At 40.0% G+C, this 22,348-nt stretch overlaps 1 protein-coding gene across 3 annotated transcripts in view; it reads left to right on the top strand.

Moving 5' to 3' along the window:
* Positions 1 to 22,348, top strand: part of LOC113656207 (membrane-associated guanylate kinase, WW and PDZ domain-containing protein 2) — a 58,544-nt gene that overhangs the window by 32,005 nt on the left and 4,191 nt on the right. For 2 of the 3 annotated variants that reach the window (XM_027167327.2, XM_027167325.2), the window contains 11 exons: positions 566 to 749; positions 974 to 1,044; positions 3,759 to 3,926; positions 5,569 to 6,082; positions 6,360 to 6,897; positions 6,981 to 7,044; positions 7,202 to 7,582; positions 18,703 to 18,903; positions 19,351 to 19,418; positions 19,511 to 19,657; positions 20,720 to 20,858. In XM_027167327.2, the coding sequence (XP_027023128.2) occupies positions 566 to 749; positions 974 to 1,044; positions 3,759 to 3,926; positions 5,569 to 6,082; positions 6,360 to 6,897; positions 6,981 to 7,044; positions 7,202 to 7,582; positions 18,703 to 18,903; positions 19,351 to 19,418; positions 19,511 to 19,657; positions 20,720 to 20,858 (2,475 nt within the window). Of the gene's footprint in view, positions 1 to 565; positions 750 to 973; positions 1,045 to 3,758; positions 3,927 to 5,568; positions 6,083 to 6,359; positions 6,898 to 6,980; positions 7,045 to 7,201; positions 7,583 to 18,702; positions 18,904 to 19,350; positions 19,419 to 19,510; positions 19,658 to 20,719; positions 20,859 to 21,516; positions 21,621 to 22,348 lie in introns of all 3 variants that reach the window. The other variant, XM_027167328.2, reaches the window with a different exon arrangement.

Below are 22,348 nucleotides of genomic sequence, written 5' to 3'. Positions count from 1 at the left end.
TAAGTTCACTTTAGTTTTGTCATGCTCTGCACTTTTCCTGCACTGGCCCAGTAGTCTTGTGGGAGGTGGCACAAACCTTACAAAGTCATTGATCAAACCATTCTATGGCAGCCAATCAACAGTGCAGGTTTGCATAGTGATCTGTTTATATGGATTAGATATACTTTCCCCTTAGTCAGAGTGTGGAGAGTGAGGTGCTGACCTGACTCAGATGTGCATGTCGACTCAGTACTGGTTTCATTTGGACCCTTTATGAAGGGATTGAACCTTCTTTGGCCTACACATTGACCTTTATGGAGTGGAAAGCTTGCAATACATACTTATTTAATTGCACATATCAGATCCGTCTACAGTTCATCATTCTCAGAATCTCTTAATAGGTCCAAGTGATACCTGCTCCAGCTAACTGTGTAATGGATTACATTTCTCACTAACAGCTCTAATAAATCATATTGTCTTCACACAGACAGATTGTCAGAGCAGAACCGTCAAATTAAAGATTTCTTTTTCCTGCTGCCTTTAGTTTCATCTTGTTCTTTCTCCCTATCTATTATCGATGTTTTAGGTGGCTCAGGAGGTGCCAGCAGTGTCCCTGCCCCGATATCATCCCCGAGCCAATCTCGTAACTCCAGCGGAGGAGACGGCAGTGCCTTTGAGAACGGGAGCAGGCACAGAAGAGGACCACAGAGGGCGGGGCTTGAAACCTGGGAAATGACCTACAGTGACTCAGGGGAACCATACTACACAGAGTATGGCCACTGTGCAAACATTGCTGTTATGTAAAACACTAATATTACATGCAATTGTTTTTTTTCCCTCTTTCTATTATTACATTTAACAGTGTACAAGCCAGACTACAGTGCATATTATATTACACTGTATAGTGTTGTACAGTGCATATGATACAGTTCTGTGATTTCTTGCTGTTTCCCATAGCAACACTGACATCTTGTGTTGACATGTTGTTTTACAGTCATCAGCCCAAGCCAACTTACTGGCACACCCGACGCACATCCAGCCAAGAGTCAGTTTTTATGTCTGACAGTAAGCATTACCTCTATTCTTTTCTATTCTATTCTATTTTATTACATTCTATTCTATTCCATTCTATTCAATAGCTATGTACACCAGACATTATTTTAAATGATATGGTAAATATTATTTACATAAAAAATTGATCATTTCAATAAAGATGTATTTATAGTACTACACTATACTATTCTGAGTGTTCCTCAAGGGTTCTTTAAATGATTAATGGTTTTAATGTTCTAAAATTGTTGTAGATCTACTGAAAGGTAAACCCTGCATTACAGGTTTCTACATAGACAAGGAGCAGTCTCATTAGCTTTCTAGATGGAACCCTTTTCTTTTTTTTTTCTTAAAAAGTCACGCTTTACTACTGACATGTGATAACAGGTTTATTTTGTCAGTGTGTGCACCCAAGTATACCAATACTTTAGTCTTTAATGAACATTAAATGAGCAAAAGAATTTGAGCTATAAATACTTAATCAGCAGGGCACTATGTAGGGTGCATAGTCAATGTAAATAGGAAGCCATTTGTGATTTGGCCCTAACTTAGATGTTGCAGTTTACTTGGAAGAAGGAAAGGTAAAATATACAGCAGACACTATGAAGATGAAGGTCATGGTTACTATTTTGCTGCATTGGACAGCACCTTTAATAAATGAAAGGAACAAGATTATTAGCTGCAATGCAACAGCACAGTGTAGTGCAGAGGAGCCTTCTATAGCTGCCTCATGTACAGAGACAAAACCTGATATATCCTCAGTGGCTGCTTCTCATTCTCTGCACATGAATAATGAGCCCGGGCTGGCAGAGAGCACTGATAACCCGTCATCTGTCATGGGTTTTGATGATCAGGGTAGGTTAAGGAGATCAGAACAGCAGCAGTGAATGTAATGCATACAGATAGAACGTCTGCCTTAATGAAATGAAGCTGATTCTTCCACTAGACACAGCTGATCGAATATCTAAACCATTTTCTGGTTTAATTGCCCAGGAGATTGACTGGACTATCCCACGGTGTATCAGTTTCTTTAAACAATTTTTTAATGTGAATTCAAAAGCATACTGAAGATGCTGCCTGATCACAGGACATGCCTGATGGCTGCAAGAAGAGATACGTAACACTAAACTGTATGAAAACATTATGATGGATCTGTCAGAAAAAGTTATTTAAGTAGAGAAATAAACTTTGACCAGCAAATGTTATACTATTACTCATGAATCTGAGAGTTTGTGAATCACCTTATCTGGACCACTAGGTGCTGTGTGCACAGATCTGACAGTAGGTGCTGAGTCAGAAGTCTCCTTCACAGACATCTCAGTGGCATGATGCTCAACTCACATGCCATGAAGCCTCCTTAATGGATGAAATCAAGTGATGCAACACCTCACCCATATGCTGTCTGACTGGGATGCTAATATTTCTGTGATTAAAGTAGTGAATACTCAGAATATTGTACAATGTTGGTGTCAGTGTTGTATAGGTGTTGATGTAATTTTCACATAAGATTTGGGTGAATGTATTACATTCTTTGCTGTGTGCTGGATAATACATAGCAAATACATAGCAAAATAAGTCAGCGTATACTGCATATGCACAGTATATTATAAACAGCGAAACTGGATGATTTAAACGATTTTCAGAGGCTAAGCATGTCTTTACAGTTAGATCACCCATGATTATTGTATGTTTTGGCTTACAATCATTTATTTCTATGTATTTTATTTTTGGCTGCTTTATTTGTGCTGAAAATACAACATTCATCATATACCCAAACACATCCTCTGTAATTTAGCATATAGACCGACTGTTGTATATATTAACTATATTAACCTAGTGCAGGGGGGCCACGGTGGCTTAGTAGATAGCATGTTCGCCTCACACCTCCAGGGTTGGAGGTTCGATTCCTGCCTCCGCCTTGTGTGTGTGGAGTTTGCATTTTCTCCCCGTGCCTCGGGGGTTTCCTCTGGGTACTCCAGTTTCCTCCCCCGGTCCAAAGACATGCATGGTAGGTTGATGGGCATCTCTGGAAAATTGTCCGTAATGTGTGAGTGTGTGAGTGAATGAGAGTGTGTGTGTCCTGCGATGGGTTGGCACTCCGTCCAGGGTGTATCCTGCCTTGATGCCCGATGACGCCTGACGCGTGACCCGAGGTAGTTCGGATAAGCGGTAGAAAATGAATGAATGAACCTAGTGCAGAACAACAACTACACTAATAATACATTTACATATCCAGCATTTGGTGGATGCCCTTATTCAAAGCAACTTATAGTTAATCTCGTTTTATACAAACAAGCAATTGAGGGTTAAAGGCCTTGCTCACAGGCCCAGCAGTGCCAGCTTGGAGGAACTGGGATTCAAACTCACCACTTTCCGATCGGTAGTCCAACACCATAAGCACTAAGCTACCACATCCCCACTTATGGGATGCTTGTTAGTTGCACCTGCTAAAGCACTGTGGAGCAGTGTGAGAATGGTGTGTCTCTTCTGGTGTTAAATAAAAGATACTTACCTGTTTTACACTCATTGTAGCCTTACATACAAAATTCACTGATTAAAATTCCTTGATTTGTCAACCTTCTTCTAGCTTGTCTACAGCTGACACCGACACACAAAAATACAATACACGCTTGTATACTCTCTAAACGTATTTTGTAATAATGATTTTGGACCTTTCCTGTTAAGAAGCATACATTAATCTGTTCTGTCGCTCTTTCTGTTTCTTTTAGTCTGCGAGTTCACAGATCAGCCAAGTGAGCTGAGGGGATACTCGATCCACACTCGGGTGTGCAAAGGACCGCAGGGCTTCGGCTTTAAAATCGCCGGTGGCAGGCGGCCTCGAGAGTTCTTACAGATATACAGCATAACACCCGGAGAGCCGTCAACTCTTAACATTGGTAATGAGCACATCATGTGTCTCAATGTGTCCCAAAGTTTAAATCAATTAGAACATATTTAGAGAGCACAGAGTTCCAATTAATGTGGTGAATGCACTAGTAGTTTGTAGGTAACAAGCCGTATACTAGACAGCATCGAGAGTGCACTGACAATTCATTAAATTTTAATTATAATTTTATGAGCTGAATATAATTACATTCATGTAACTACTATTATAGCCAATGTTGTTTGAAGAGTAATGTTCTGTTTCCTGTAGAATGTCGGAGCAGTTTGGATAAGATTCAATTAATCCAATTCAGAATTATGGGCAACCTTAAAAAAAAAAGAAATGGTTTACTGAATATACGAGAAAGAGTAAACGTCAATCAATGTAAATGTATTCTGATAAAAAGAATTATGTGCACACCCCAGATTTGAAACTTTTTTGTCATTAATATGTTATACTGTAGTTATTATGAATATATTTTTAATTATTTGCAAAGCAGAATTTTTTACAGATTTTTTTCACAGTATTTTTAAAGCGGTGTAGTGAGCGAAGCCGACACTATAGTGTAGATTGATTTAAAAAAAAATAAAAAAAACCCTGCCGGGCAAAGAGGGATTTTTTTTATTTTCTTTAGTTTTGTTCTCTTAGGGTGCTTTCACATCTATAGTTCGGTTCATTTGGTCCGGACCAAAAGCAAAAAATTATACATTGTAGCTTTTTTGGCAGTTTTGGTTCCTTTTCACACCACACTGATCGTTCTGTTCCGCACCAGTTGAAACGAACCAAAATGCAGTCATGTGATAACATCCACATCACTCATTGGCCACATGTCTTTGAGCGTATTTCCTAAACTGCTTCTCGATTGGTTAGAATAAACGTGCGGGAAATTTCAATGAAACTCCAGAAGTAAACAAAAAGAGGAAATTACAGGAAAATACAGCATACAGTACACCATGGAGAGACAACTGCGTGCTGCAATTACGTTCGTGGTTGTAATCTACTACATCGCTTGTATACAGTATTCTATGCAAAGTCTTAATTTTCAGAATGAAGCACGGATGTGGCTTGAAAATATCATTTTAATGCACTGCAAACGGCGAAGACGCATCGCAAGACACTTCAGGAGGCGGCGAACATTACTTTTGCGAAACTATGACATGCTCATCTTACGAAAATATTGCCAACGTCCCACTACGGCAGCTGGTTTAGTCCAAAATGCACAATACTTTTTGCAGTTAGGTCTATTCGATCTCGGATCATGTTCTCACCACAAACGAACCATACCAGAGTTCGTTTGAAAGCGTACCGAAACCACCTCTTCTCGGTACGCTTGTTTGGTCCGCTTTTGGTGCCCACCAGAGTTCGATTGCTGCATTCTCACCTGCCCAAACAAACCGCACCAAATGAGCAATCGAACTCTGGTACGATTCAACCGAACTAAACAAGGCAGGTGTGAAAGCACCCTTAGAATTCAGCGCTTGTATACAGCATCGCTTGTCACTGCAATTTATCTTATCAGTTCACAAAGTCATACAGTAAACTGCTGAAGTCTTAGTTCTTTAGATCATTTTTGGGTTCTGTTTTCTACTTCCCTATTTTTATTTTTATTGTGCAATAATATTTAGCATGTTCTCTTTCTTTCTCTCTTTACTTAGGGGATATCCTGGTGTACGTTAATGACACCTGTGTGCTGGGCACTTCTCATACAGAAATACTGGAAATGTTGAGGGTTGTGCCAGTGGGCCAGAGTGTGGACATGGTGGTCCGTAGAGGCTACCCCATGCTCTATGAGTCAGATGGCAACCCCAGACTGTCTCAGGAGCCTGCCTCCCAACCTTCACCTCTTCCAACCACTACCCAGCCCAAAGCCCAGGCCCTGCTCCCACAATCCCAGACACTTCTCAATCACAGTATGCTTATGTACAATGCAGAAGGAAGATATCCTAGAGCTTATGGAAGAAGTGCATCCAGGTTTAGCCTGGACGCCAATGGAAATGCTTCACATTATTCACCACCTTCGAGAATGCCGTCTTCTTACCGATACTCCAGCGAGGGAGAGAGCGATATCGTGAGGCCGCAGTACTCTCAGAGAAGGATCAGGCAGCTGCAGAGAGCAGATCTGGCCAGCCAGAGTGACAGCGAAGTGATTTCAGCTATAGGTTCACACAGGTAACATTTATCACTCCCTGGATCTTACAGAATGTATGAGCACTATATTTTTTTTTCCTCAGCAATTTGAAATATTGAGCTACTTAATATTTCTCCTGAAATAAGAAGACTATACATGTAACCTCAATACAGAGCATTACTAATTGTGTCCAACTACTAATGGATCGTTTTGTGCTATCTGCACACACTGTAGATAATTGACCACGTACCTCTAGCTAGTTATTGCTTCCATACTTCACTTTTGCTGGTCTCTACTTTCATCTTGTTCCATTTTTAGAGCCTCCTTTATTCAAAACCACAACAACAACTCACTCTTCCCACCATCTCCTTTGCGTGGTTACTCTACTAAGTCCTCCGACAGTGACCTTTCCTCCTATGCCCCAAGCCCACCCCTTTCTCGCTTACCCCTCCCCCAAAATGAAGCAGTCCATGCCTCCATCGCCTCCTCCCCTGGTGGGGGGAAACGATACACACACTTTCAAAATGGTCAACGCACCCTGTTCACACCTCCCACCAGCGTGCACTCAGATGGGCCGTACTTCACTTTTGGAAGTGCCAACAGCGGCAGTCCAGGCAGTAGCGCCAATTCACCAGGGGCAATGAGCAATAGTGGGGGCCGGGAGCTTGTGCCCATCGCCCTGGCAAAGTGCACACAAGACGGGAGTTTGGGGTTTAGCTTGATTTCGGGCGGACAAGGCGGAAGGGAAGCTGTGGTGAAGAGAGTGTGGAACTGGCAGCAGTGTAACGGCCTCCAACCTGGAGACACCATTGTGAAGATCAACGGAGTCAATGTGCAAAGCCTCAGCTTCATCCAGGTATAGAGAGAAAGAGTAGTCATTTCTAATAATCTTATACAACAATATGAACAGAAAATAAAAATAAAAACAAATTATTCTAGGTCTATCGTACTTTGGAAGAGCACACCAAAAATGGAGAGGTCATTGTGCTAGTTCAGAGAGGAGGCAAGTCACATATAAAGCATAAAATACATGTTTGATTAAATATAAAGAAAACATCATTCTTTATTGTATTGCCATTTTTATCTAGTACCACAATTTGTTCACACTGTAAACTTTTACTTGCATTATACTTGATATATTTTTTTTCTCCTCCCCAAAGGCTCCATATATTCTTCCATCTCTCCAAAGTCTAAGCGCCAACACAGCACTGCCCTGCCACGCCCTGCCTCTGCCTCTCAGATCCCTCTTACTGATACTCCACCTGTGCTACGGAAGTCTCTTACACCACCCCCTCAGTCACTGGTGCGTTCTTCTTTGGTCCAGAGCACCAGCTTCTTGGACTCTGTACCTGTCACTCTAACGCTGGAGCCTCGTGATTGGATGAGTACGGAGGAGGGCGGGACTACTCTCAATCCCAGATTGAAGACTGAAGGGAAGGGCATGTCACCTTTGCCACGGGGATTCGAGGTGGAGCTAAAGAGGAAACCAGGAGAGGGATTTGGATTTGTGATTGCGTCACAGGACGTTGAGAACGGCAGAGGTGAGTGCTTCCATAACAACTGAGGTATTAAGGCATTCTGCTTTACAAGTTCCCATAGATACATTTGGCATAACGTTTTTGGCAGGTAATAAAGTTTTTGTTACTTGATATGCTGCACTGTTGTAAAAAGACTTACATTCTAGAATAGCCTCAAAGTTGTTTTTTTTTGAGGGGCTACGATATAAAAACTAGTCAAACCCGAGAAATAATACTCTTACCCATACTGCACAGGTCCAGAGGCAACTCTCATGTTTTAAACCTTTGTTAGTACATGTACAAGCTCAGGTGATGTCAAAAGAGGAGGGTTGCACACACACACACACACACACACACACACACACAGAGCCAAAATATGGCATAATTGGCCACATGCGAATTAAACAGCACAGAGTGGCAATTTCAGTGACAAGGAATACTGAAAGAAATCTAGATGCTTGGCATTCCTAAGATCCTATGGACCTACCTATCTTCCATAGTATCCTATGTAAGCTCCTGAATATTTGATGAATTGCAGATGGAATATTTTGAGAATATTAGTATATTCATTTAATTTTACACATTTAAAAAGGTTTTAAAAATGAACCATCCTGCAATACACAAGGCTGTCAATTACATAGTTGTGCATATTATTTTGTTATTTATATTTGACACAATTCTTTTACTCGCCTTACGGAGAAAATGTTCCATATTCTGAATAGTTTTTATTGTTTTATAGACATCATCAGAAAGCTGAAATCATTTCAGGCTCTAAGATGCTGAATAGTTTAAAAACATTTTGACCATTGAAAAGGTTCTAACACTCTGATCATGTTTGTGAAACTACTGCCACCTGCTGGTGTGATAGGGCTTTGTATTTTGTTCACAAATTTTGTGCATTCATTCATTCATTCATTTTCTACCGCTTATCCGAACTACCTCGGGTCACGGGGAGCCTGTGCCTATCTCAGGCGTCATCGGGCATCAAGGCAGGATACACCCTGGACGGAGTGCCAACCCATCGCAGGGCACACACACACTCTCATTCACTCACGCAATCACACACTACGGACAATTTTTCCAGAGATGCCAATCAACCTACCATGCATGTCTTTGGACCGGGGGAGGAAACCGGAGTACCCGGAGGAAACCCCCGAGGCACGGGGAGAACATGCAAACTCCACACACACAAGGCGGAGGTGGGAATCAAACCCCGACCCTGGAGGTGTGAGGCGAACGTGCTCAAATTTTGTGCAGTCTCAGGTTATTTCAATCATTTTCTCTTTGGCTCCTGTGCATACACATATGCCACCGGGGTGTATCAGTAAAAGCTTACAATGGTACATGAGCAATGGTACATGAGCAATGGTACATGGGCACTTTATAGACTAAGACTAAAACAGGACAGATGGACTACATTGAGAAGCAAAACCAGTTTATACTTAGAAGGGAGTGTTGTTTAATGTAAGCAGTGTGTTTTAGGTGTTTTCTAAGGTGTTCTCCTCTTTTGAAAGTATTGGAAACTTACAAGATGGTTTCATTCATTCATTCATTCATTTTCTACCGCTTATCTGAACTATTCTCGGGTCACGGGGAGCCTGTCAGGCGTCATTGGGCATCAAGGCAGGATACACCCTGGACGGAGTGCCAACCAATCGCAGGGCACACACACACACACACACTCTCATTCACTCACTCAATCACATACTCACACACTACGGACAATTTTAGAGATGTCAATCAACCTACCATGCATGTCTTTGGACCGGGGGAGGAAACCGGAGTACCCGGAGGAAACCCCCGAGGCACGGGGAGAATATGCAAACTGCACACACACAAGGCGGAGGCGGGAATCGAACCCCCAATCCTGGAGTTGTGAGGCAAACGTGCTAACCACTAAGCCACCGTGTCCCCAAAGATGGTATCACTCACTCACTCATTTTCTACCGCTTATCCGAACTTCTCGGGTCACGGGGACCCTGTGCCTATCTCAGGCGTCATCGGGCATCAAGGCAGGATACACCCTGGACGGAGTTCCAACCCATTGCAGGACACACACATACACTCTCTCATTCACTCACACACTCACAAACTACGGACAATTTTCCAGACATGCCAATCAACATACCATGCATGTCTTTGGACCGGGGGAGGAAACCGGAGTACCCGGAGGAAACCCCCGAGGCACGGGGAGAACATGCAAACTCCACACACACAAGGCGGAGGCGGGAATCGAACCCCCAACCCTGGAGGTGTGAGGCAAACGTGCTAACCACTAAGCCACCGTGTCCCCCAAGATGGTATCAGACCACCCTTATTTATTTATAGCTTTATTTATTTAATTAAATTTTGGGATACAGATGAAAGTAAAAACTGGTGGAACATGAGGTGAGGCTGAAGTGGAACAGACTACGATAAAAGGGTCAGCAGGACACAATAAATAGTTTTTAGTAATCTATCAAGTATCATCTGACCACTGAGTGATGGTTTGGGACATGAATATTCTGTCTCGGAAAATGTGTGCGTTTGTGAGTGAAAGTGAGTGTGTGAAATGTGAGTAGCATCTGTAGTAGCATTGTCAATCAAACACTGTGGGTGGGCTTTTTGATGTGAAGTAATGAAATCATTCTAATCATTATAAACATGTGCCATTTGCAACAAATTCTCTTCTAATGCTAATTATACGGTGGGATATTTAGAGATTACCAACAAGGACAACGTGATTAATTCTTGCTTCGGGCTGAAAGAGAGAGTATGTTGCTTTCAGAAACAATAGTATTAGTGATGCTGATGGGTCTGAAGTAATTCACATCAGTGTTGCCAGGTCTGTGCCAATTGGGTCATCAAACCATCTCAAAAATGAGTTTTCCTGAATAGTCAAGTAAAATAGTCTCATTATTAGTGTACACTCACCTCCCACTTTTATAGATACCCCCCCTAATGATTCATGCTCGTTTGCACTCATGTATGAAATGCTATTGCATATGCCTACACAAACATAAGTAACATTTTCTAGTTAGCATTTGTATTCAGCTAAATTTTCGTACCTGTCTGCTTCTCTCCCTAACACATAAACGGGATGTCTTACTTTACACTGCAATGCATCAATGCTAAAATGCAGCAATAATAAAGAGACACAAGTAAGCTACCAGAGGGAAAACAAATGCATAGAGAAATGTTGAGAGGGAGAGAATAGGGAAAGATGGGCAGACAGTAAAGAGAGATAAATGCCAGAGTACAAAATATATGAGAGCATTTGATCGATGAACGAACAGAGCGATTATCCAAGGTGGAACAGCATGACAGATTGTGATATGTTGAAGGTTTAAGACATGGGTATGTTGACTGTTTTTCCCCCCACCACTGCACAGCTGACACTAACATCATTATACGCTCTGCTGCTGCAGCAAAGACAAGCCATACATATATATATATATATATATTTTTTACCTGATCTGCAAGCCACACACATGGTTAGACAGATGTGAAGTGAAAGGTCGTGTTTGCTAAATTAGCACCAACGTGGGTGGAAACAGATTCAAGTAGACATAAGCATGTTCTAGCCCAGAGCTTATTGTGTGCAAATTATTAATTTAGCCTAATTGGAAAGCTCATTAGGACATGGTAGTTACTGCGTTACTGCCAATGTGAATAGGGTAATGATAAACATTGTCCAAAACTATGCCCCAGAAAGGAACAGGAACATTTTTGCAATTCACGATTCACAAAAAATCAAAAAAACAAAAACAAAAAAATCCAGGAAGTGGCAGTTCTCTCAATATGAAGAATCATATAGCAAAAGAGCTATAACACAATGCCACATCAGGTTCTAGTCCTAACAGATAAGAACTGGTATCTGAGACTATAGTGGGCACAGACTCACTCAAGTATAGGGGGATAAATGCTGTTGTTCTAAAATGTTGTTCTGTAAATGTCCATTGTTAAAAGCGCTATTGAAATCAAACTGAATTGAATTGAATATTCATCACTCCCCAGTCACCAGGTCAGAATCCGGTAGAGGATCACTGGGAAAACATACAATGTGCACCATGAATGTTCACGTGATAAACCTGCAGCAAGTTTGCAATGCAACATGGAACAGAATCTTAAAGGAATGTTTCCAAAACCCGAGGCTGTGTTAAGAGCAGCAGTGGGTTTTACTCGATATTACAGTAGCACGATGTACTTAATAGAGTGTAGCTCACCTGGGGTTATTTTATGGAAGGAAAATTAATGTGCTGTCTTTCCACACACTGTCTATAAAAATGATTGACAAGATGGAGTCAGACCGAACTAAAGCCCCTGAGACACTCCAGTATAATTCTATTTCAAAAAAAGCCCCAGGTCAGATTTAACCCCTTAAACTTTATCCTCATATATCTGCTAACCTTAAAAGGATGAGCTTTCCAAAAGATTATGTGGTCTCTCTTCTTTCTAAAAGTAAATACACTGGTATTATTACGTAGTACAAACACCAGTTATCATTCCTTGTTCTCTAATCTTCACTGCACTCCTTTATTTTCTACTGCGCCAGACAGGTACTTGCACATTCTGGTATAAGCAGTTAGATTAAATGCTTGTCAAATCGCTGTACTGTCTGTGATGCAGCACCGGTGTCATGTTCGTGTATGTCCTTTAATCTCTCTCACACACACACACACACACACACACACGGCACATGTAGTGATGAGAGGTCATGCGTCTTATCACAGGTCAGTTTTATCGTGTATAAGAAGCGAACTTGAGAATGCTACAGCAGCCCTAATCCTCTCGGTCTCAACTGCTTCCTGCATCATATACGTCACACCATGCTGTCTCTCACTGTCCTGCTTTCCTTCACCCTTCTTTCTTTCTCTCTTCTTGTTTTCTGTCTCTGTTTCACCCCCCCTCCGCTCTGCAGTGGTCTTTTTCCTCTCTCTCTCATTCGCTCCTCCCCATCACTCTTTCTCCCTACCTCACTCTTGCGACTCCCTCCTCTTTTCCTTTCGTACTTGCTCGTAGATGCTGAAGTTAAAAATGAGTGCACTACCGTGAACGGCTCGCTCCCAGCGTGAGATCTACAGAGTTTTTTCTTTTGCTTTTCTTTTTTATTTCTTTTCTCAGATGTTTTTGTTTGTTTGTTCATAGATTTTGCTCGCTTTCAGGTTTTCTAGGATTTAATAGGAGTGTGACTGGGGGACTGGGATCAGGACCCTGCCTCCACACACACACACACACACACACACACACACACACACACACACACACACACACAGAAATGTTGGAGAGGCTGCAGTCGGCTCTGAAAAATGCAAAGGATTCCAAACGTAACTATCCTTTCTCTCAATTTCCTGTCACACTGCGTCTTAGTAGATTTCTCTACCGAGAGCAACATGCTCCTTCTGAACTGTCGCTTCTGAGTTGCTGCAACGATGAGATTATGATTTCTTTACCTTCTCTGCCTGTTTCCATTTTTTGGCTTAAGTATGACTTTAGAGCTTTGATGAGAAGAGTGTAAGAGGTGTTAAGCAGTGCATGTTTATAAATAGCTAAAAATATTTGCTGGGTGTGTTGCTGCATGTGTTTATTATGCGCTGAATTGTGTCATGGATTGCTTTAATGAAATTATGCGCATGGATGAATTACATGGCCATAAGTATCACACACACACACACACACACACACACACACACACACACACATACAAATGCAAAAGCACAGAGGTCTCCCAGGGCCTGACATGGGGATTCCCTCATATTTATCTCAACAGAAATTACACTGCGTTTCTCTTTGTCATCCTTCGGACTGAACTTTAGGTTCATTGAAATAGTCACCATACACATACACACACATACACACTGTTATGTCTGTTCATTCAGTAATGCATATAATAGTTTTGAAGTATATATGTTTATATGCACATATTAGTTTTGCATATGAAGCTGAAACATTGCATTCTATATAGTTGTAGTACAACTATGTTTTGTAGTATACTGTTTTCTTGGTGCACATTGTTTACATTTGAAATTAAAGTCACTGCAGATGCTACATGTCACAGGTACGTTGTGTTCTAGCATTCTCACGGTTAATGTCCAGGACAGCTTTAGACTGTGCTTTTGCTAAGAGCTTTAAAAAGCATGAGCTCTGTTTGTGGGCCAATATGTGCTAGGTTTTGAGAGTATGGTGTGTCTGGTATACCTTGTTTGCTTCAGGATTGTTTCATAGCCTTAAATATAACTATGATTAATTCATTTAAAAATATTGTAATCATTGACAGATTGCTGTGATATAAAGATTTGCTGTTATAGGAAAATAATCAACCTCTGGGGGTTAAATGCACCCTGTTGTTGATTCCTTTCCTGTAACAGCACTCCATCTCAGGTGCTATTCCTTCTATAATACTGGTTTAGAATTTGTAATGTTTTCTGGAGTGAAATATACAGTAATTGAAATGGTCTTTTGAAATATAACAATGATGAATTGAATATAACAATGATGTTTACTGCAGTAAGTGACTTAAGCCATATTTGTTCTTACTTCACCTGAGGAGGTGCTATTATTTAAATGATTTCCACCGCAAACTCTGGAGCAGATTGTTTTCAATATGATCTCGCTAACAGTTGCAGTAAACCATGTAACAGGAACGACTCAGGACCTTGTTATTGTTGCCTGTCATGTAATGCTGTACATGTTCCTCTAGGCTGTGATGTGTCAGTCTGGGCAAATTAGATATATTAGATGAGATAGCCAGATAAATCTTTTAGAAACAATATTATAATATTATATTAAAATATATAATGGGAAATCTAGTCCAGGTGCTCAAGTGGTTTAGACTCAGTGCCACTCGTTGTATAACACTAGTGCTAGTTAAAGCCACTGCAGTAAAAAGCCATTTTAGCATCAGTGGACACACACACACACACACACACACACACACACACACACACACACACACACACACACACACACACACACACACTCTGACTTTCCTTCTTTCTCTCGGCCATTTATTTTGCTCATGCTGTTTGGTATGTGGTCTTGTTCTGCTCACTTGTGTGTTTCACCATTAATCAGGCGCTAATGTGTATTTGTGTGTGTGCACATGTGGGTATTAGGGTCTTGTGATTTTCTCATGGCTCAGCTTAATTCTACAGCTTACTTTGCACTTTTCACACCCTGGTGTGTCACAGCCAAGGAAGTGTGTGTGTGTGTGTGTGTGTGAGAGAGAGAGAGAGAGAGAGAGAGAGAGAGAGAGAGAGAGAGAGAGATTATTATGTGTTATATGGAAAAGTCCCAAATGGAACACCTGTGCAAGGGTCCTTTTAGAGTAATAAAAGAGTTACAGACTTTTTAGAGTCCCATCGGAGTAAAAAAAGATATTGTGTGCATCTATATCAGCTCCATTGGTACACTGATGACTCAGTTTCCGGCAACATTCTAAATACTTTCAAATGAAGTTAAAAATCATAAGCAATCATTTCTACAACAATGTTTTATATGACGTCTTTCTCAGTAAGGGAACGTAGTGAGTACTGATGAGAACGGTTTTGGTTTTTGTGCTGCATTGTGGATTTTTTTTTTAGGATTATTAGGTTCCAGTTCACTTTTCCAGTTCACCAGACTTTTGTGATTGAGAGAGAGAGAGAGAGAGAGAGAGAGAGAGAGAGAGAGAGATGACTCTTGAAGATGCACCCATGAAGCATTCATCTTCAGTATTTCTTTTATAGTGCTCAGGGATCAGGTGGAGCACTGGGAGCAACAGGAATATATCCTCAGGGCTCTCAAGTTTTGAAGACAGGCAGGCGTGACAAAAAAAAAAAAATGGGGGAGTTGTTGTGTTTGGCAAGGATCGCTGACCGCAATTTAAATGTGTGTGTGTGTGTGTGTGAGAGAGAGAGAGAGAGAGAGAGAGAGAGAGAGAGAGAGAGAGAGAGAGAGATTATGACTGGTGTTGATTATTGTAAGTGTTTGTTGCCTTTTTGGACTTCTTTATCATTTGTAATGTTGGGTCCCATTTAAAACAGTTCGGCTCAAGCCCAGGCATTTTTAGGGTCATTATTGAACTGAACATTATAAAAAAAAAAAAGGGTCGGTAGGTAGGTCTATATTTTTTTTTCAAGTTTCAATGTAATGGTGATTACGTAGGTATGACTTTAAACAAATTAGCATATCGTGACGTCACTGACTGGGTCTTCAACCCGTGACTTCGGGCACCTCATTTGATGCTGGACACAGTTTTTGAAACCGTTAATATTATTTTATTGCTTTTGTATTAGTTGATTTGAAAAGCAAAAAAAAATCGGTCGGTCTTAACGCAATTTAAATTACATTTAAATTTAAAAAAATAATTGAGTCGGTCCTAAATTGACAGGTTAGGTTGGGTTACGGCAAACAAGAATATTTTTAAGGATGGCCTGATGAATGTTTTTTTTTTCATTGGTTGTTGCGTTAAATCTTACCCAGATAGTGCTATTTTTTGATTGGCTATTGTGTAGCCTCTTTTTTTGATTGGATGATAAGTGTCAGACATGACTATGCGGTGTGGACTGATACATTTTGGGCGCTGCGGCATATTAAATATATGATAAATTGTCAAAAAGTTTTTCTGAGTGAGAAATACGATGTGTGTCGGGAGAGTGTGACAAAAGACCAAAGTGAGTGAATGTCACTCTCATTGCGTGACACTTGACAGCCCTCAAGTACAGGAATATAGGCGTTTCAAGCAGTGCTACACTCTCTTCCACAGTAAAACATCCCTCATATATATCAGGGTTTGGATTGAACAGACCAATGATGGCAACACTTCCACGTTTCCAGGGGGGAAAAAACTCATTTGATGCAGCAGCAGTTAATTCTAAAAGAAAACTGACACCTTTAATCCTTATCCCGAATGTGATAGGGATGCTAACATGAGGAAAACTTTGTGTTAACTTTGTGTGTCTAAATCAGACACTTGTCTCAGCCTGCTGTTAATTAAAAAAAATCTAAAAGCCAATTAAAACAACACTGAAATCACTTTCTTAGTTTAGAGTCCCTCCAGGCAAGCATCGGGCTTTGGTCTAATTAAAGCTGTGAAGGATGAGAATGTTAGAGATTATATTATTGTTAATATCCTTCCAAATTAATTTGTATTCTTGTGAATTGTGGGTTTCTGAATGCATATGCACAAATGATATTAGCCAAACAATGTACTTTATTCTAGGCAGCTGATGAGAAGGTGTGTGGGGAGGGATGATGATTCTATCATTTCAGACAGAGCAGAGGACAGCATGTGAGTTTAAATGTCAGCACGGCTTTGTGGACGGATGAAGGTTGATTATGCGTACGCTGTTTACCGTGTTCAGTGGCTTATGTAATGTTTCTCCTCCCAGAGACACTCTCCATACTGAGGGTGAGAAAGCAAGAGAGCAAAAAACAGAGCAAGGTGAAAGAGATGTGACAGAGATTCAATGGAGCGGGAATTGTGGGTAAGGCTAAAATAAGAACAGACATGTGAAAGGAAACGAAGGAGAGAGAAGTATGGGAGGAAATGAGAAACAGAGATGAAAGAAAAAATGACAAATGGAGAACAAATAAGTTCTTCTGCCCTTTTTCGGAGAGCCAATGTCACCTTCAGAAACGTGTTCCTGGCTGGCAGGAGTGGACCCCATTGTTTGAGATGCTTTTCTTTTCAGGACTGTTGTATAGAGTGTTTGTTTGAGTTACCATAGCCTTCCTGTCAGCTTAAAGCTGTCTGTCCAGTCTCCTCTGACCTCTCATCAACAGGTTTCCTTACAAAAGCTGCCACGTACTGGCTGTGTTTTTATTTTCTAGAACATTCTGTATAACCTCTAAAAACATTACACCCAAGAAGCTCAGTAGTTCCTGAAATACTCAAATCAGCCTCCAACGGCACCAACAAATACTGTATATCAAAGTCACTGGATCAAGAGATCACATCCACAACCACTTTGTTTGCTGTTGGTTGATGTGAATATTCACTGTAGCTCTTGTATCTGGATGACTTCATGCAGTTGGTTGCTGCAGCATGATTGGCTGATGTGTTAATTGCATAAATGAATAGGGGTACAACTGTTCCTATTAAAGTGCCTGCGTACTGTAGAAGTTTATATATTCACAGTTAGGAAATCTAGATACTTTGTTTTTGTTATAGCTGGTTAAGGCTAAAGTATACATGAACTCGGTATACAGTGTGTTGATTGTGTCAAGTTTATCAGGACAGTTTTTACTTTTTATTGTTTTGGATGATTTACAATAGTATTGAGCTTTTTCTATAGCAGAAAAACAGCAGCATGATATATAAGGTTATATAATTTGGAGTTGGCCAAACACTAGTCATAATTTTTTCAATCCCTAATTGATACATTGAGCCAGGTCCAATTGCCCCACTGATATTTTGGCTGTATGTTGGGTGTCATTGTCTTGTTGATTTGAATATATGCTTGTCTTGTGAATATTATGTACAAGTATTTTTAAATAATGAACACAAATATTTCAGAATATCTATTTCTCTTTATTGTGTATACATATGGATATCTTAGCTTATACAATATACAATATGTCTTCTTTTGGGCACCTGTAGTTTTCTTTAAGAATATTTGAAAACCATTTGCTATCGGAGTCTTACTTAGTCCATCTATGAGAGATATTGTAAATTAAACGAGTGCATTTTTGGCCCAGCTGAAGAATAATTGCCCTCACATACTGGCTCTATGTCCCCTTCAAATGTTCCCCACTTTTTCCCCTGTATCCCATTAATTGTTTCATCTCTAATATGGATTGTTCAGCACTTCTATATTGTTCTTGTCTAAGTATTTTGTAGTGCCTTCTTCCATTCAATCCTTCTCTAATTCAATTCCATTTTATTTGCTTTGTATTTTTCACAATATTTATTACAAACCAGATTCAAAAGGGACCTTATCCTCTTCTGGTGACAACTGATAGTGGGGATGTAAACGAATGCTCTTGGAGATACTGAGCATCTTCATTCCAGTTTTTCATTCAAAAGAATTGCATTTTTGTCTGCAGCAACATAGATACCTGAACTAAGTTATTTTTTTACCAAAAGTGATGACTTGACCACTCCTTGGGTATGGTATTGATCTTACTCTACATGTCATGAAAAAGTACAATTAACATGATGAAAAATTCACTGTTCCCTCCAGCGGCATCTCTGCTGCCTCACCGGTTTGTGACTGTACGCCGTGGCAGTCCTGCAGCACGAAGTGGCCTGATTCGGCCCGGCGATCGGCTGGAGTCAGTAGAGGGACGTAGTGTGGTTAATCTGCCCCACAGAGAGCTGGCACAAATACTGCGCAGGGCGGGCAACACATTGCGTCTCTCCATAGTCCCACGCGCCAGCGCTCGTGAGTTTCTTTAAATAGCTTTGCTTTGTATAGTGATCATTTTCTCTTTTGCTTATGCTTTGAAATGGATTCAACATTATTTCACATGTTTGAGTATTTATCCCTAAACGATAGTGTATATATTTACTATAGTGTGTGTCTTTAAAAAAAAAAAAAAAAAAAAAGCTTTAATACGAACTTTATTGGTTCCCATTTACAGACTTGTAAAAACCAATGCTACACTTTAACCAGTGTTTCACAGCTGGAAAACAAACAACTGGGCAGCCAATAGTCTAAAATTTATTTCTGAGTATAAGGGAAAGGGTAGCAATTCTTACACAGATTGCTTTAATACAGTATGTATGTACATAACCTGTAACCTACAGAGAAATCCGATAAAATAAACAGTGCTATGCTAAGGTGTAAAACTGTATCCACTTCTCTCACACGCTTTCATGTCTTCCTCAGATTCCACTGAGCACTCAGACAGTGATCTCCATCACAGAAGCAGAAAGCCTCACAGGTCCAAACCTAAGGTTAGACAGCATGTTTCTCTTTTAGGTTTTTGGGCTTGTTGGTAAGTAAATGCACATCTATGTTATATATCTGTTCTCTCTCCCTGTCTCAGGACTCATCACGGTACTACAGTGTAGAGCTAGAGAGAGGCCCTACTGGTTTTGGATTCAGTCTGAGAGGAGGTAGTGAATATAATATGGATCTTTATGTTCTGGGCCTGATGGAAGGAGGACCGGCCTCAAGCAGCCGAAAGATGCAGGTACATCTTAATCATGGTACAGTTAATGTATACAGAATTTTAGTAATAATATAATAATATGAAAGTAACATATATTTGTTTTGTAAATGTATTCAGATATGCATTAGCATAGCATTGTATATCATATGCAACTTATTTAATGGATATTTTTGTCCACGAATCCACATACAATCTACAATAACTAAGAAATTATTCATTATTCCTTTTATTTTGTACTTTGTAGAAGAATTTTTTTTTTTTGCATTATTTACATCTATGAGACAGAATATTTCCCGATCATCTTAGTGGCCACTCATACACATTCATGTACACTTGTCCTGAAGCTATTCCACCATTGTCTTGGCTGTATGATTTGGGTCACTGTCATCCTGAAAGGTACACTTTCAACCCAGGTTGTGTCTACTCTGCAGCAGGATTTCTTTAAGGAAATCTCTGTAGTTGGCTGCATACGTCCTTCCAATTCCATCATGGTATTAGCCAATTGATAGTGACCAGGTTTCTGCCAGATGCAGCATTGTAGTCCAACTGAAAGGGTTTAATTTTATTTTTTAGACTAGAGAGTCTTCTTCTCTTATGCTTCGAGTCCTGTAAGTGCCTGCCATATGCTTTTTACTCAGGAGTGGTTTCTATTAGCCACTCTTCCCTAAAGGCCTGATTCATGCATTTCTGTGATCCTGAGAAAGGCCATGTCTAGCCTTGTCACTGAGTTCCTTGTTGTTCCAAAGTTATTTCAATTTGTAAGGACGGAGCTCTCTGTGCTCTAGTGTACATTTAAAGCTTTAAAATGGTTCTACACTCTTGCCCAGATCTACGCCGTGAAGCAGCTCAGTTGCAGAGCTGTAGGGAGAGTTTCTTGAACTTCAAGGAATCAATAATCAAACATTAACGTTTACTAAATTGGTATCCTTAATGTAGTATCGTTCATTTTAATTCTCTGCTCAGATAATACTAATAATAGACCAAGGTGTATATAAAATGTATTTCTGTTACTGGAGATTTGGTGCACAGGTCACTCTTGTTTTCTATAAGCCTAAAATAATGCTATATTGATTAATGTTGCAGGTTAGTGACCAGTTAGTGGAAATCAATGGGAACAGCACAGCAGGTATGAGCCACAGTCAAGCTGTGGAGCAGATCAGGACTGCAAGCCATAAGCTACATCTTGTCCTGAAAAAAGGCAATGGATATGTCCCTGACTATGGTAAGTTTAACCGAATGATTCATGCCGATTGCTCGCTTGATATGAGCAACGGGTTTATTTAAAAGGCTCATTTATCATAGGGAATCCAGTGCATGTTCTGAAGGATGTTTTGAGCTGAGCATGTGATGAATGTGAGAGGATGATACAGACAGGCATTGCTGGACATAAATGCCAATGCAGTTTAGCTGTAAAGGCATAAAGCTGACAATTCTTGGTGTATGGGCTGTTCTTTTTCTTTCTTTCTTTAACAGATTACTGATTACAGATTACAGTTTCTTTTTTGCAGACAACTTATTTTTCTGTCCTTGTTTCTATCTTGTCATGTATTCTTAATTTCCTTTTGTTCACTTTCTTTTTACTTTTTACTTTGAATAATCAATACCGTTTCATCAATTTGTTTTCACATTTCTTGACATTCTTGATTCTTCTTCTCGTCCTTCCTTTCCATTCTTGAGCACTATTATCTCCTGCCTCCTACATATACTATTTCTTGTCCCTTGGATCTTCTCTCTTTTTCATTTTGCTACCCTTTTTTTTCAATTTGAAATGTTAATTTTTTTTAAAAATCGACTTCCCTCTTAACCGTCATCAAACGGTTGCACTTTTCTACTCTACACTCCTCCCTCTCTCCCTTTCCCCTTGTCTGTCTGTCCCTCAGTGGAGCTTTCCAGTCTTTCTCTCTGTATGACCAACTCCAAGCTGGGCGAGCCTTGCTTCTATGTGATCGGGCGGACCGAGAACACGCGGTTGGTAGTCGTTCCTGTTAGTTCTCCCATTTTCCTGTTTTCTCTACCTCTCTTTTTCTATTGCTATTTGGGAGTCGTCCATTGAGTGTCTCTAGTCTGGAAGCATGTCTTATATAATGGTAATGTGACTAAAAATAAGAAAGTTACAGCTTTTCTGTATAATAACACCGATTTTTTGCTTTTTAATAACTTGCCTTGTAAAAGTAAACTGAAGTAGAATGTTGGAAGGTTGACAACGGTGGGTTATATAGTATAAAATTTTATTTATAAAAAATTTAAAAATCCAAAATTTATTATAATCTTTATTACAAATGTACCTGATGTTGCATATGTCTATTTCCTTATGGCTTATAGCTAATCAACAATATCAACAAAGCCTGACAACAGGGGTGGTTCTAGGATTTCATCTTTTGTGGCTTAGCCCTCAGTGAGAATTTAAAACAAGAAGAGAATAACATAAAACAAGAATTATATTATATATTATATGACTACATAGTAAGCCAAAAGTTATGGTATTATTTTAAATAGCAAAGGTGGAAAATATTCACAAGACAAAGACCAAATCAATAAATGTTATTTTTATTTAGTATTGTATGGATTGTTTGCATTAATATTTTGTTTGTGCTACAACTCTGGTAATAAGAATAGTGAAATTTCACTGCTTTTGGTTGCAGTCTTTGCGGTTTTCCGCCGATTAACGTTATAGATAAACACCTCCAGCTCTGACTGACTCTGAGCTTCTCC

The sequence above is a fragment of the Tachysurus fulvidraco genome, chromosome 14 (genome assembly GCF_022655615.1).
Source record: "Tachysurus fulvidraco isolate hzauxx_2018 chromosome 14, HZAU_PFXX_2.0, whole genome shotgun sequence".
NCBI classification, from domain to species: Eukaryota; Metazoa; Chordata; class Actinopteri; order Siluriformes; family Bagridae; genus Tachysurus; species Tachysurus fulvidraco.
This window is presented reverse-complemented; position numbering and strand designations above follow the sequence as displayed.